Source organism: Cucurbita moschata, unplaced genomic scaffold (assembly GCF_002738365.1).
Source record: "Cucurbita moschata cultivar Rifu unplaced genomic scaffold, Cmos_1.0 Cmo_Scf00009, whole genome shotgun sequence".
Taxonomy (NCBI): domain Eukaryota; kingdom Viridiplantae; phylum Streptophyta; class Magnoliopsida; order Cucurbitales; family Cucurbitaceae; genus Cucurbita; species Cucurbita moschata.
This window is the reverse complement of record NW_019268525.1, coordinates 1,495,690-1,510,708: the sequence shown is the minus strand read 5'-3', so window position 1 is coordinate 1,510,708 and position 15,019 is coordinate 1,495,690. Positions and strand designations below refer to the sequence as shown.

Below are 15,019 nucleotides of genomic sequence, written 5' to 3'. Positions count from 1 at the left end.
TTTTTTTTTTTTTTTTTTTTTTTTTTTTTTTTTTTAATTCACAGATGGGAAAATCATGGCGCTTTTGATCGGTCCAGAGGAAATTGGAGGAATTGGTATGAACATGGCCGAATTATTTTCTTGATTGATTATTGCAAAAAAATTAAAAATTGAAATCACGAGTGTATGTAGGATTCTGGTGTGGGAAGATGGGTTTTGCAATTTTGCAGCGTCATCATCCTCCGAGGAGAACGGCGGCGGCGGTGAATTTCCGGGATCATCGGTGGTGTATGGGTTGCAACCATGTCGGGGTCTGCAGCCGGAGCTGTTCTTCAAGATGTCACATGAGATCTACAATTATGGAGAAGGGTAATTAAGTTGAAAGAAAATGTGAAGTTTGGTGAAATTTTGGTGATTGATTTGTTTGAAAGTGTGAGCAGATTGATCGGGAAAGTGGGTGCTGATCGGAGCCATAAATGGATTTATAAAGAACCCATTGATAATCAAGATGTTAAATTTTTACCCACATGGCATAATTCTGCTGATTCTGTAAGCAATTATTGCATAATCCATGCACAAAATTCAAACCCACTTTAGATTTTCTTATGCTTGTTGCTTGTTTTAACTCTTTTTTGCAGCATCCTAGAACTTGGGAAGCTCAGTTTCAATCAGGCATTAAGGTATGGAATAGAATTGACTCAAATTTGTTGCTCTTCTCGCTTTGTTCTTGTCCTTGATCGTAATTGGTTTTACTGCTCAAAATGTTCGATCATTGTTGTTGATTACTGTGAGATCCCACATCGGTTGTGAGGAGAACGAAACATTCGCGAGGAAACTTTTTCTACCAAAACATTGAGATAAAACTTGAAATGGGAAAGCCCAAAGTCGACAATATCTACTAGTATTGAGGTTGTGTTGTTACAACTACCTATGCCTACGTGCTTCTGACCATATCTCTACCCTCTTTCCAATCCAACTATAACAGCCTATGTCTACCGCTAATAAATATTGTCAGCTTTGACTTGTTAGGTATAGCAGTCAGCTTTAAAAATGCATCTACTAGAGGTTTCCACACCCTTACAAGAAATCCTTCATTCCCCTTTTCAACGGCTGTGGGATTTCACACCAACAAAAAATGCTCAAAGAATCAACTTTCTCTCCTCGTATGGACTCTTCTACGATATTACCTGTGTTTATTATCATATTGTTCGATCTCTCCCTATGGCTAAGACGATCGACCCAATAAGAAGCTATTAGATATTTCATTGATACTCGATGTCTTGAGACGAAATTATAGGTATCACGAGTAACCTTATTTATATATTTTTTTTTTCAGACCATAGCTTTGATTGCAGTGAAAGAGGGCGTAATCCAATTGGGAGCAATTCAGAAGGTATCCCTCCAACCCCATGACCTCATCATATTCATTAAACTTCAATTCATTAGCTCAATAAATTCATGTTACATTGCAGGTGACAGAAGACTTAAGCTTGGTGCTACAATTAAGGAAGAAATTCTGCTACATAGAAAGCATCCCAGGTGTTCTACTGCCTCACCCTCTAAGCTCATCACCTCCGCCATACATCGAGGCGGGCACCGCCATGGCAGCCTACGAGAGCCCGGAGATGGGGCGGTTCCAAGCGAGTGGCATCATGGGTCCAGCAGATCACCAATTTGTGTACAACAATTACAACCAGCAGCAGCAGGTGAGAATAACACCATCAATGAGCAGCCTGGAGGCGCTGCTGGCTAAGCTGCCGTCAGTGGTGCCGCCGGAAGCAGAGGGAGGACGTGGGCATCAAACTTTGGAGCTTTTGGCAATGGAGAAAGTTGCAAAAGTTGAGATTAATGATGAAGATGATCAGGTGGTTTACACCCAACTCCTCCATCGCTATCATGATTGTGATATAACTACCAGCTCCCATAATCATGGATTTTAGTTTCTTTTGTCTTTTTGTGTGACATTGGATTATGATCATCTGGATATTACCACCACTAATTTCGCAACTAATCTTTGTTGTTATTTCTTGACATTTTATGTTTGGATAAGGAAAAAAAGAATTTAATCCTTCAAAATTCATTTTCCAAACATGTTCTAAAACATGTCACGTTTTTAGGAATATTTTTAATTGATATAACATATATTCAGATTAAATTCTAGATCCCACATCAGTTGGAGATTCACAATAACAATGGACTTGAATTATTATAGATGAAATTTGAAATATTTAATTTAGAATATTAGGCAAAACTATTTAAAAATTAATTAGGCGTATGGTTGATGAAATTAAATAATTATTTATTAATAAATAAAAATAGTTTATTTTTCTTTGCTTATATTTGGATCTATCCGTTTTTCACGGTAGGAATTGGGCCTTTGGCAGCTCCAATAGCAAGCCCAATTGATGGCCCAACTCAGCTTGCAAATGGGCTCTTCTCTGGCCCAACACAATCTCAAGTAAATGCACACACCAATTTAATTGAATTTGAAAAGATTTCAACTTTTACTTTACAACTCGCTAGCTATCGTATCAATTATTTGTTGTAACGTTTAACGGATGGATATTCTAATTCATGAATAGGCCTCGACCCATTAGTTTTCTTTTCTTTTCTTTCTTTGCGTAGGTTTGAAGTCCTCGATCGTGATAGCAACCGCGTAGCATCGAAAGACCCTCCCATCATCTTAATGCTACAAAATTCATAGCATCATCTAGAAGAAACCGCTATAAAATATTGATCAAATGTTGAATACGCGTGAAAATAGTGAGAGGAAAGGGGGTATGAGGTTGGAGTGAAGAATGGGGGACAGCCCACAAAGCACAAACCATTGCTTTACCTGAAGGTAAGGGCATGAGCCCCATGGCTTCAGCCATGAGAGTATCTTATACTTTGAATGCCAATTCGTGTGCTCATGTGCAACCATGTGCATTCAGCTCCCACCACATTAACCACCCTAAACCTACCAAACTCCAACCCAAATTATTGTTTGTTTCCATTCTAATCGATCTCGGGATCGAGTGGATGTGAATAATAAATAGCATTAATGTGTATGTACACGGACATGTGTTGTTTATATATATATATATATATGTGATTTTTTATTTTATTATATGGTAGATGTGTTTGAATCGTCTTTATAATCCGCTCACATGCGTTGGTTTTTCCCTTGTCCTTCCAATATTTTCCCCTCATCTATCCCTTTATATCATTCATGTAACCCATTATTATTTTCGGTCATCAATTTATATTTTCGTAGCTTTCCCATCAACCGACAATGGATATATAACTTTAAGTCCAAAAAAAATATATTCTTTTTTCTTTTAATATGTTAAATTAAAAAAAAAAAATGAAGAATAAGAAAATGGTTGAATTTTTTATAATAATTTTCTTAAAATAATTAATATAAATAAAGGGTTGAATGATTTAAGAGGACCAAAATGTTTGGAGAAGGATAAAGAATCTATGAATTGATTTGAAATAATAATTAATAATTAATTAGATAAGTTGAGGATGTGACTTATAATTATTATATTTCAAATAATTTATATTAAATCATTAGAATGTTTGATTGCCAAATCAGGACATGGGAACATGGGTTGATGCAATATTTTCTCTTTTTCATACATATAAATCAAAACTATATATTATAATTTTTTTTATATGATCTATGCATTTAATGAGAAGAAGCATCTGATTATGTCCCCCTCTATTATTTCATCCTCTTTCACCATTTCTACCCATATCAATTATTTTATCATATTATACGCCATCTCAACCAAGCCACCACCTTTCGTTCTAAGATCAATACACTATTTCTGTAATGTTTCACGTCCATATCCTTAGTATAAGTAGTAATTTTCAATTATTTCTTAGTCATCATATTCTCATGATCGCTCTCTTTCGAATGTGGTTTTGGTTCATCAATATACTCATCATTTACTTGAGTGTCATATGCCCCTCCCGCTTCTACTTTGGTTCATCTTCGAATCACATTTTATTGAGAAAAGTATCGCTATGATCCCATTTATATCGTCCATGTTTTAGGTGTTGAATCTAGATTCCAAATTCTTATTTGAATCACAGGCTAGGGCATTACAATTCTATAATAATGTACGAACGTAAGATATAAGTTTTTAATGAAGTAATTAGGCGTATAAAGTAGTGGGCCCACTCAAAATTGAGTACTCTCGTATTAATTTCGAACTTTTTTTTTTTTTTTTAGAGAACTTTAGTATTACAAGACAACGATAGTGATATGATAAGGAATCAACTACAAGGGGAATAAGATTTGGATTACCTTGTTGATCGAATATCTCAAGGCAAGAACATTGTTTGAGATTCGAATCACTCCACAAGCAAGATCGATCATGTCTAGCTTGAATGATTCTTGTTGATCAAATATCTCAACGCAAGAACACTTGATTGAGATTCGAATCACTCCACAAGCAAGATTGATCATGTCGAGCTTGAATGATTCTACATGCAACCTAAACTACATAGGCACAAATGCTTTTTTTAATATATTTTTCAAGTCTCACAAATATAACATACATGGCTTTATATAGCCTCAAAATGAAAGGCATTCTGTAACATTCATATTATTTAACCTATATAAAGTAAATAAAATGTCTTAAAATACAATAACTCTAAATTACTTTTAACCCACCCAAAATTTACAAGAATCAAACTTTATTCTTCTTCAATGTAGCATAAATTGAAACATCTTTTGATAATTTTGACAACCTTTTCTTCGCATCTTCATTGAAGTATATTGTATGATTGATGTCTCTTAGTTCATATCAGATAGGTTCTCTCCCTCTAGTACACGTACAAAAGGGGACGAATCTCATTTATTTTATTTTGTAATAATAAATTATTAACAAATTTGAGGATTGGAAAATGGGATTATTAAATTGAGATTGATTGTAATCTTGTTTTTGACAATTTTAAAAATAAAAAAAATAAAAGAAGTGGGACCCACGAGAGAATAAGAAGATCCAACGGTGGAGAAGCAAAAGAGAGAGAAAGAGGAGGTTGGGAAGTAGTGGGAGTGGGCCATGGCCCAACGATTTGATCCAAGAAACCTGGCTGGAAGATAAAACTTGGTTCCGGTCCGGCCCGGCCCAGACATGTGCTCCCAACAACTTCTTCCACAGGAACATGGGGCCCACGTTGAATTTTCGCCTGGATCCATAAATAAGCAATTAATGGAGAAATGAATACGATGTGGAATGTGGAGCGTTGGATTCAGGTGATCGTATCCGGACACGTGTGGGAATCCAGAGATTCGGGGACTACGAGGACAGAAGGAAAACAGAGCAAGAAGTGGCTGGCGTTGGCGTGGGCACCCGAACCTAGCTGTCAGACACGTGTGTGGGTCGTCAAAGCCAACCGTCCTTGGCCCCACCCATTCTTACATAACGACAAAATAACTCAGCCTCCTTTTATTATTATTATATTATTATTATATTATTATTAATTCACTATATATATATATATACACACACAAATTCAGATTCATATTCCAAAAAAATGGAGTATTGTTGGGTTTGGTGTAAGGAGAGCAAAGGAATTGGGAAGGTGAAGTGGCAGAGGAGGGGAAGGCGCGGCGTCCGGCACGGCATCCGGCACGGCGGCGCTGTGCAGAGGAGGATGAGGAGGCTGCAGCGCTTGATCCCCGGCGGGCGGGGGCTGAAGGCGGACCGTCTGTTGTTACAAACGGCGGACTATATAATGCAACTGAGGTCTCAAGTTGATGTTTTGCAAGCACTTACCAACATTTATGACCCTCTACTTTCTAAATATTGATTTTTTTTTTTTAAAGAAAAAAAAAAATTAATTGGCTGTTTTGCCATGACATACATACATACATATGGGATGATGTATGTATGTATGTATGTATGTGTAGATATTCCATGACACTATATATATCTACTACCAATGCCTTCTTCCCCAAGTAGCTGATCAATTTTAAATTTTCTATTTTATTTTATATTTCGTAGCAACATAATTTTCGTGAATAACTAGTTGAGTTGTGCTAATTGAAGATAGTTGAAATGGTTACGGAATTATCGTGTAGAATTTTGTTCATTTCTTCGAAGTTAAAAATAATTAATTGGACTGTGATCGACTTCTAGCTTAAATTTATTTAAAATTTAGTAATTGGTAAGCTTCAATTTCACGTCGATTGGTAAGAATGAAAAATAAATTCTCGATGATCTATGACCACTTTCATCTCTAAGTTTGTTTGTTTTTTTCATTGACACCGTTAAAGCTTGAATTGTTTGTTTTTTTCATTGACGGTTAAAGCTTGAATTTGAAGTTTATTTTGTAAGTCGGTGTTTGTTTTAAATTTATGGGTTTTCTATAAAATTATTCAATACAATGACGCTATTGAACGAATTAGGTTTTAATATAGTATAAAAATGTTAAAATATCACCTACGGATTTGTGTTTTACTTCACTAAATTACCATGAATACATTTCAATCATAATAACTCCAAAATTAGATAGGTTTGGTTTGAAACATTCTATATTGAGTGACCTTCTAGGAATATTCTAGTAAGCACGTGAGTGAAAATAAAACATTCTAAAAAAACGTGTTATTTTGTGGAGATAATCTTTACTTTTCGAAACGCTTTAAGACTATTAGGTTACGTGATCATGCACGGGATGTAGGAAATGTTAAAGATATCAGGTGTTGAACCATAGTTCTAATGGTGTTATATCTCATTCGCTAATCCATTCTCTAGAAATTTCTTTTCTCGAGTCGAGCTACTCTTAGATTAGATCAGTAACTTATATCCCGAGAAGAATTGCCTCAACTAGCCTATTAATTTTTTGAAAAATATTTACAAATCCAAATTAAAATGTTAGGTGTATTATCAAATATTAAATTCAAATAATTTGACCCAAAAAAAGGGAAAAAAAAAGTTCAAAATCGTTCACAACCGACCTTGTTTGGACCGATTTAATTATATTCCCAGTCTCGCCCAATTCCTATTCCAAACGGGAGAAGAATCCAATCTTAAACCACGTCGGTGGATACCCAATGCAATGTCCCAAACGGGCGACTAAACACCGACCCATCGTTCCTCCTCGTAGCTGCTAACATTTTTCACATCTGGGGCTGGGGGCCTGAAGCAAAGCACTTGATTTCAGAGCCAAATTGGGCCGTTCATCGAGGTTAAACCAATTCAAGGGCTTCAATCAGCAATCAGCTTCTCTTTCCTCAATGACCCATTTCTTCCCTCTTCACTTTTCCAGTTCCCATGTCGTTGTTCGAATGTTTTGGCCTTGAGCCACCACAAAATCGCTTACGACACCATCCATTTCAAGTATATCAGCATCAGCATTTAAAACCCTCGAAGGTTGGGGTCCTCTTGAACTGAAGCATCCTCTTCTGTGTCGAAACTCTCAGAATCGTATGGCAAATGCAGTGCCAGATTCATTTCTAGTCGATTTCCCGATGACCCAGGTAGGTAAATTGCAATCAAAACCTTGTGAGAGCTCTTAATCTTTGGAATTTCAAGTTTCTGGGTTTGATTTGATAATGAATTGAAGCTTAGGCGTTCTGGGTAGTGAGAAATTTCTGTTTATAGACTAGCATTTTCATTTTTCACTGCAATTTCAGTTCAGGGTTTTGATTGTTCTTGCTTTCCCCCTTTTTTTCCTTCAAATTTTTACACATGAATTGGGTTTCTTGTCTGTGCAATATGTAACTTGTGTCAATTCCTTGTTAGCCTCAATGCAAGAGATGCTTTGGTTTCGAGGAAAACGAGGAGGAAGACGACTGATATTAGGAAGCTTTCAAATAGTTGTGGGGAGCTAATTATGTTGGCATTTTAAAATGTCATTTGTTGTTCATCCTCAAACCAGGGACATTCTGGTTAGTCCTTCCATTGCCCCTCTGCAACCTTCTTCTTCATTGGCATATAACAGCGACTACCAAAAACAATCAGCTCTTCCCAGTTCCTCTAGCAGTAAGATAAGCCCTGCTGTTCTTCTAGTCATAGTTATTCTAGCTCTTCTCTTTTTCATCTCTGGTCTTCTTCACTTGCTTGTGAGATTACTTGTGAAGCAAAGATCTTCACCATCATCAATTCCTGAATCCAATAGTAATAGGTTTCTGGAAATGTCTGATTCATCTGCCTTCCAAAGACAGCTACAGCAGCTCTTCCATCTTCATGATTCGGGTTTAGATCAAGCCTTCATAGATGCACTCCCTGTGTTCCTTTACAAAGAGATAGTGGGATTAAAAGAGCCATTTGATTGTGCTGTATGTCTTTGTGAATTTTCAGAACTAGACAAGCTAAGATTGCTCCCTTCTTGCAGTCATGCTTTTCACATAGATTGTATAGACACATGGTTGCTTTCTAACTCAACGTGCCCTCTTTGTAGAGGGACCCTTTACTCACCTGGACTTGCCATTGAAAACCCTGTATATGGTTTTGAAGATTCAGAAGAAACAGAGGAATCTACAGAGGATGGAAGAAGAATTAGTATCCCTACAGCTCAAAAAGCTCCAGAGAGTGACATTAATGGTGAAAAGAGGGTGTTTTCAATCAGACTTGGGAAGTTTAGGAACTTGAATAGTAATGGAGGAGTGAGAGGCTTGGAGAAAGGAGAAGGAGAAACCAGCAGTAGCAGCAGCTTGGGTGCAAGAAGATGCTATTCAATGGGGTCTTATCAGTATATTGTAGCTGATTCAGAATTGCAAGTGGCATTAAGTACGAGCAATCTAAGAGATTCACAAACTGGGAATTGCTCAGTTGATGATGATAATGCGGAAGGGAAGAAGATTAAGATTGGAAGTAAAAATGAAAGCTTTTCTGTTTCGAAGATCTGGTTATGGTCCAAGAAGGGTCGACAGCCAAGTGGCGCAGACACCCATGTGCTGCGAGCTAATTAAGGTTCTGGTGTTGTGTCAGGGACTGGTAATCTCAAGGTACTCTTCAGTTTTGAGGTGCTCATTGTGTTCTGTACTTTCTGCATCAGATATCAACGGCCTTGTTCTTTGGAAAATGATAATAAAAACGAATCTTCGAGGCCTGCCTGCCTTTATCATATGGTTATACTAATTAATAGCAATTTCTTTCTATTGATTGCTCTTTGTTGCTTTGAATGCCACTGGCCCGTGAACTTCCCTTTAACTAAATGAGTTTGAGCCAACAAGGCCTCCGTGATATGAAAAATGCCATATTTGGTGCAATTGCTTCACCGTTGATGTACCTGTATGCTTATTCTTTCAGTAAGTTCCACTAATTCTTAACCCATTGATGGCGTCGGTTTCTCGAGTTCGTACAAATTTATACATGCATTGTTCCATTTCTGGATCTGAATTCATATCGTGTCATGTGTAACATGAAATACGATGGAATCTAACAAGAAAAGGATTTAGATAGACAGGTATAGACAGACCTTTTCATTTATTATTGAAAGGCACAAACTTAAATAAAAGAGAAGAGAAAGAAGCCAGACAACCAAACCTTGAAATTAATTAATAACTTTTTCTTTAAAAAAGTACAAATATATTCAATCCCACAGCTGTTGGTGGATTCAAGATCAAGATTTCACCTACTACTTGAAATATAAATGCACGGGACGGGAGAATCGAGGTGTAGCTCCGTGGAGAATTTGATCATAAATGATCCCGTGATTGCGCTATTCTACCAAACAAACAAAGTTGGTGCAGAGATATTTCTAAATTAATGAACTAGGAATTCGAAACAAAGACAACACTTTTGAGCATAAATGATATTGAAGAACTAAGGGGAGAAAGAAGAGGAGAAAAAGGGTCACAAACGTGAGAGCTCTTTCAACTCGAGAATTACAATACATTACAATCCCTCACCAATATTGCCTAGAAGCTTACAGAGTCGACCATGGAAATGAAAATATTATGAGAGCTTATCTTTCAACAAGAAAAGAAGAGAGCTAAACAAATCGAATTGAATTCCCTTCTTTTTAATGTTTTGGCATGTTCATTTACCTTGGTGACTGTGGTTGGAAAAGATAATGCTAGACAGAAAAAAACTAAAAAAATAAAAAACAAAACAAGTGGCAAGAACAGTACCTCCAATCCTTAAATGTAACACTGGAGCTCCCCCACCTATTCATGGAAGACAAAAATTTTATAACCAAAATCCCCGTACAATAACTTGAAATAATGTACAAAACCACTATGTATGAAGAGAGAATCGGAAACAAGGGAGATGGAGGTCCAGAGTGATGTCTTTGGCTTTATAGAAATCCCAGGCGAGCAAAATCAACCATCAATGCGCTGCAAATCAAACCGTTCTGGTTGATGAATTGAAAAATAAGATATGAAAACAAAATGAAGACTGAATAAGGGCCAATTTATCACACCATTTTTACACTTTCTGAGCCGTTCAACATCATAAGTTACGAGGGAAATTATTGACTTGAGCCTCCTCCAACATATCTTTGTCATCCACCTTGTATGCTATCCTTAGGCGCATCATAAGATGTTTCTGAATATAAGAATATTCTAAATTATTCAGTATAGAGATTTATTCTGAGAAGGGAAGCGAGAGCAAGCATCAATTTTTTTTTGGTAAGAAATTGATAGATGCCTACAAAAATCCTATGGTTATTCGAATAAAACGCAATCATATCTATGCCACAGTTCTTTTATATCCTAAATAAATAAGTACTAAGTTGAATTTTTTATATTGATCAGCCTCCCCACAAAAAATAAACAAACGAAAAAGTTATACGAAAGATTTTTGGAATAAAATAAATAAAACAGATGCAGAGAAAATCCTTCAACAGCAATGCAGCACTACAAATTCTTAAAGATTCAGAACTGAATTTTCGAGGTTGCAAAAGAACGATACCTTTCCATGTTGGCTATTAGTCACTTTCAACTTTTGTGTGATAGACCCATTACCACTTCCAGGCAGAGTACTACCACTCGCTGGATCTAAATGCAGTTGAAGAAACTGTTTGAAATCACAAACAAATGTCAGAACTATTTGTTAAAAAAAATAATTAAACTAAAGAAGCTATCAGGTAAGCCGATTAAGCCATGATAAACTTCGCACAACCCTACTAATTTGAATACTCTAATTCATGCATGTGGATGTGACAACAACAAGAAGCACATATGGACAGGACAGTCACAAAAAGGGAAAAAATATCATAGCTAGACATCCCTATAACATATAATTCAAGAGGCATATCGAGCGAATTTCTACAATATAAGGTGACATCACAATCATAATCTTCTAAGAACTAAAAGCCATAAAACAGGAGGAATACGACTAAGCAATTGGATTTCATTTCTTAAAGAGTAAAAATTAAAAAATGAAAGAAGGGAGTAAAAAAATACGTAGAGCCAATTTCATGGCACCATTTTGTTCTTTATTTTCTGTTAGTTAACCATCTTTTCTTGGTGTTTTCTACATTTTGAAATCCAAAATTCAAAAGCTCAGCGAACATATAGATTTCAAAATTTTGCTTTAGATTTTAATTTTTACCCAACACTTCAATTTTTATTGGAAAAATAGAGAACAGATGACATGTGGTTGTTCGAAGCCCTTCATCTTCTGAAAAACAAAAGTAGTAATGAAATACCTTAACAATTAACTACTAAAGTAACTGCATGGTGAATTAGATTAGTCACTCGATATCACTTTTTACCTTCGGAACTGCTGCCTGGAAAATGAAATTTGAATAGACATTTGGAGATAAATTTTTAAATGTGGCATGGATCAATGTCGTTTGTGGGCTCCCAGCTGCCTTAGAGAAGTCAAAAGTTATTCTCAGAGATCCACTCTCGTACGCAACTATAGATGGATAAACTGAACCATTCTCGTCTGGACAAAAAACAGAAAGCTATCAAAATCTCGACAAAATTCATACCAACCAAAGGGATTCGAAGTACCATTGACGAGTTTACCACCTGAACTTGCCACGTTAGGGGCCAATCCACCCAACAAATCAATTGTAGAAGAAGATACAGGAGCGGAAGCTTTGCTTGCTGGAAGAAGAGAAAGAGAAGAAAGTCCATCCAATTGAGAAGTGGGCAATTTTTCTTGATTGGATAATATGTCTGCTGGAAATGCACTATTCTGTGGAGGTGGGGTTGTTCCAATGGACAAAAGATCCAATAGAACATCAGTTCCACTTTTTGGAGCTGGATTACTTCCTGCAAATATTAAAATTTTCCAAACAAATAATGGGTTAACAATCAGTCCGTTCGTGAAGAAAATATTGACTAATTTTAGGACATTCAAAATAAAAGTTCTCCCCGACACAATAGTAGTAAACACACTAGTAATAAACACGTGGAGTATTTCATAACTAGAAATACATCTGTCGAATGATAGGAATATTCATTAAATATTTAAAATTAAGGCATCACAGGCAAGTTTGACACTGCTTCATATATGGAGACGAGATATTGTTAGCAATGCAAAATCATACAAAGAAAAAACTACTAGAGTTGAGAACTGGTAGTTGTGCTTGCTTTTCACCGATGAATTTAATGGTTGGGTGTGTGACTGAACGACCTAGAGTTGGAGAGCATAGCTGCAGCTGTTGAATTTTGTATAAAGCTCCTTGTCCTCTGTCGGAAGAACAGGAGAATTTGGGTGGGAAATCAATTTGGAATCTTCTGTAGTATGGGAGATGAATTTGGACTTTTTCTACTGAGTCCAGCTTCCAGCTTTTATTGGATCAGGAGGAGTTTTCCCTAGGTTACAAAGCCTCTATCTAAGAAAGCTCAAGTGTTTCTCTAGCCCCTCTCTGTTGGAAGTAATAATACCAACAACGGGATACTTTTTGGTTCATGATCAACGGTCTTTTGAATTGCTATGCGGCTATTAATCACAAGCTTCCTTCACACTGTATCTCACATTCAGAATCATCGAATTTTTTGAAGTAATATTTTTTCTTCCTCTGATCATTTTGTCCCAGCTCATCAGAAGACCTCCTCCTAGTGCTCTCTTTCCGAGTTCTTTGTTGACTTTTCTTTAATTGGAATACTCTTATCTTTCCTTTGAGATCTTCTTGTTTTCACTTTCCTTTTATCACTCCCTTGTGGAGTTTATATGTTTTCAGCATTAGTCTCTCATTTCTTGTTTTAAAAAAACAATGGGATCCAGCAAAATAACTGCCAGCTGCTCACTCCACCCTAATTGATGTTTTCTTTGCAAGAGTTCTTCAGCCGATATCAATCACTTGTTCAAAGACTTTTATTATGCCTCCTAATGTTAGTAGATTCCCTTTCATGCCTTTATGGTTTCTCTTCAAAAGAAAGCTAAAGTTTTTTGGCTGATGCTGTTGAAGCTGTTCTTAAGGAATTAGAGAATGTTCCAAAATGGAGGGTAAGAATGTTAGAAATTATGGGATGTTATTGTTATGCCTACTATCTCGCGGGAACTCTCGCTCAAAGGAGTTCTGTAAGCGTCCTCCTTTTAATTCTTTGGTTCAATTGGATCTTTTTTATGTTTTCATCTATACTCATTGAATATTATTTAATATCAAGTTTTTGGCAGATAAGGCAATTATATCCCCTACATCTCCTACTTTTTATAACAAAACGAAATTGTAGTCTGTAGGTCCTAAAAACAAGTCAAATAAAGGAAAATAAGATAGCCGCTTGATGCAAAGTAGAAGTCAAGAAGTTTCCTGAACAGAAAGGAAATAGATATACGTGAATGCTTTCAAAACTAACCAGATTGCTCTGGAGCTGCAGACAAGTCAAGCCCAAGAAGATCCTGAATAAAATCACTACCAGAAGAGCTAGGCACAGGAACCTCATCAGAACTTAAATCAAGTAAATCAACGAGAGGAGCAGCAGATTTGGAAACCCCATTTGGAAGATTAATTGCAGCCCTATTAGAAGACGATACAGATGCTGGAATAGAACCAGCCCTTTTTCCGATGAATGTTGCCTCATCCAAAACTGGCATCCTTTCAACCAATGTAGACCTGAGAATGTGCGCCCATCAGCTTTGTAATAGTTACGAAATTCTAATATTGGTGCATAAAGTTAAATTCTTCCGTTTAATGAAATTTAGCCATTTCATTTCAAGGGAAAAAGTTCAACATCAGACTAATAGATACCTCATATTCTGATGACTTGCAATGATGGAATTGAATTCAATGGATCTTTGCTGCAATTCAAGCACGAGGCTTCCTTTATATTGAACAATTAAATGGTTAATCCTCCTGCAAATAGAAGTCACAAGATTTTAATTAAAATTACAAAAGATATCACGATAGATTTGTAAAACTACCTAGATAAATAAATGATGCATCAAGCCTCGTGACCAAATATGGATTGCCAGCTTAATGTCAACTTTGTTATTAAATTACGTAATTTTCAACTTGTAGAGTCAGAAGAGAAATTTCTCGTATGTCAGGGTAAAAACGTAAGCTTTCATGATTGCACTTCTCTTGCCACCCTTATTAATAGATGGCGTTCTCTAGTGTATTCTAATTATAGTCCTCCTTGTCTTATAATACTGACAAAACTTCAAATATTTTGACACGGGATAAAATTTTGGCATGGTTAGCTGTTAATGGGAGGATGATTAGCTCTTATAACTTTATTCAGCATAAGCCCACATCAATTTTCCTTCAGCCTCAATGGTATATAAAGAAGAGCGGAGCGTTATGGCCATTTAATGATTTACCTTGGAGTAGTTTGAGAATTGTGAAGGAGTATTATAAATGTCTTAACCAAATGGCAGGAAAAATAAATTGATTTACAAGACATTAAGAAGGAATTACACATCAGAAAAAAGAGGATGCCACTGGCAATCACGTACTCTGAACATGATGGGAAACGAGAAGAAAGCTTCAGCAAAGCAATCATGGCCATTGCTTTGATGTTTAGATCTGAGTTATGGCGTTTAATAGCAGTTTCGGCAACATCCACAGCATCAGATTCTGTTACCTGTGAAGAGATTTAGATATTGATTAAAAACTTCCAGAAAAGAAATCACACAATATCAAAAAAAAAAAAAAAAAAAAAAAAAAAAAAAAAAAAAAAAAAAAAAAAAAAAAA

General features: G+C 36.2%; 3 protein-coding genes across 4 annotated transcripts in view; 2 read left to right on the top strand and 1 right to left on the bottom strand.

Moving 5' to 3' along the window:
- Positions 1-2,010, top strand: part of LOC111447022 (protein RICE SALT SENSITIVE 3-like) — a 2,584-nt gene extending 574 nt beyond the window's left edge. The window contains exons 2-7 of the mRNA XM_023085981.1: positions 45-95; positions 172-348; positions 420-528; positions 618-659; positions 1,316-1,372; positions 1,452-2,010. Of these exons, the coding sequence (XP_022941749.1) occupies positions 45-95; positions 172-348; positions 420-528; positions 618-659; positions 1,316-1,372; positions 1,452-1,919 (904 nt within the window). The 3' untranslated portion in view covers positions 1,920-2,010. The remainder of the gene's footprint in view (positions 1-44; positions 96-171; positions 349-419; positions 529-617; positions 660-1,315; positions 1,373-1,451) is intronic.
- A 4,989-nt stretch (positions 2,011-6,999) lies between these two features.
- On the top strand, positions 7,000-9,275 carry LOC111447334 (RING-H2 finger protein ATL46-like). Of its 2 annotated transcripts, none has more exons than XM_023086443.1 (2): positions 7,000-7,460; positions 7,722-9,275. In XM_023086443.1, the coding sequence occupies exon 2, from the start codon at positions 7,829-7,831 to the stop codon at positions 8,888-8,890; it is 1,062 nt and encodes a 353-aa protein (XP_022942211.1). In that variant the 5' UTR covers positions 7,000-7,460; positions 7,722-7,828; the 3' UTR covers positions 8,891-9,275. The 2 variants fall into 2 exon arrangements, with proteins under 2 accessions (XP_022942211.1, XP_022942210.1); XM_023086442.1 differs by having other exon boundaries at positions 7,001-7,456.
- A 498-nt stretch (positions 9,276-9,773) lies between these two features.
- LOC111447333 (AP-1 complex subunit gamma-2-like) overlaps positions 9,774-15,019 on the bottom strand; it is a 13,124-nt gene continuing 7,878 nt past the window's right edge. Inside the window, exons 12-19 of the mRNA XM_023086440.1 lie at positions 14,781-14,908; positions 14,074-14,178; positions 13,682-13,938; positions 11,906-12,151; positions 11,644-11,819; positions 10,839-10,943; positions 10,348-10,472; positions 9,774-10,261 (exon numbers count right to left, since the gene is read on the bottom strand). Of these exons, the coding sequence (XP_022942208.1) occupies positions 10,377-10,472; positions 10,839-10,943; positions 11,644-11,819; positions 11,906-12,151; positions 13,682-13,938; positions 14,074-14,178; positions 14,781-14,908 (1,113 nt within the window). The 3' untranslated portion in view covers positions 9,774-10,261; positions 10,348-10,376. The remainder of the gene's footprint in view (positions 10,262-10,347; positions 10,473-10,838; positions 10,944-11,643; positions 11,820-11,905; positions 12,152-13,681; positions 13,939-14,073; positions 14,179-14,780; positions 14,909-15,019) is intronic.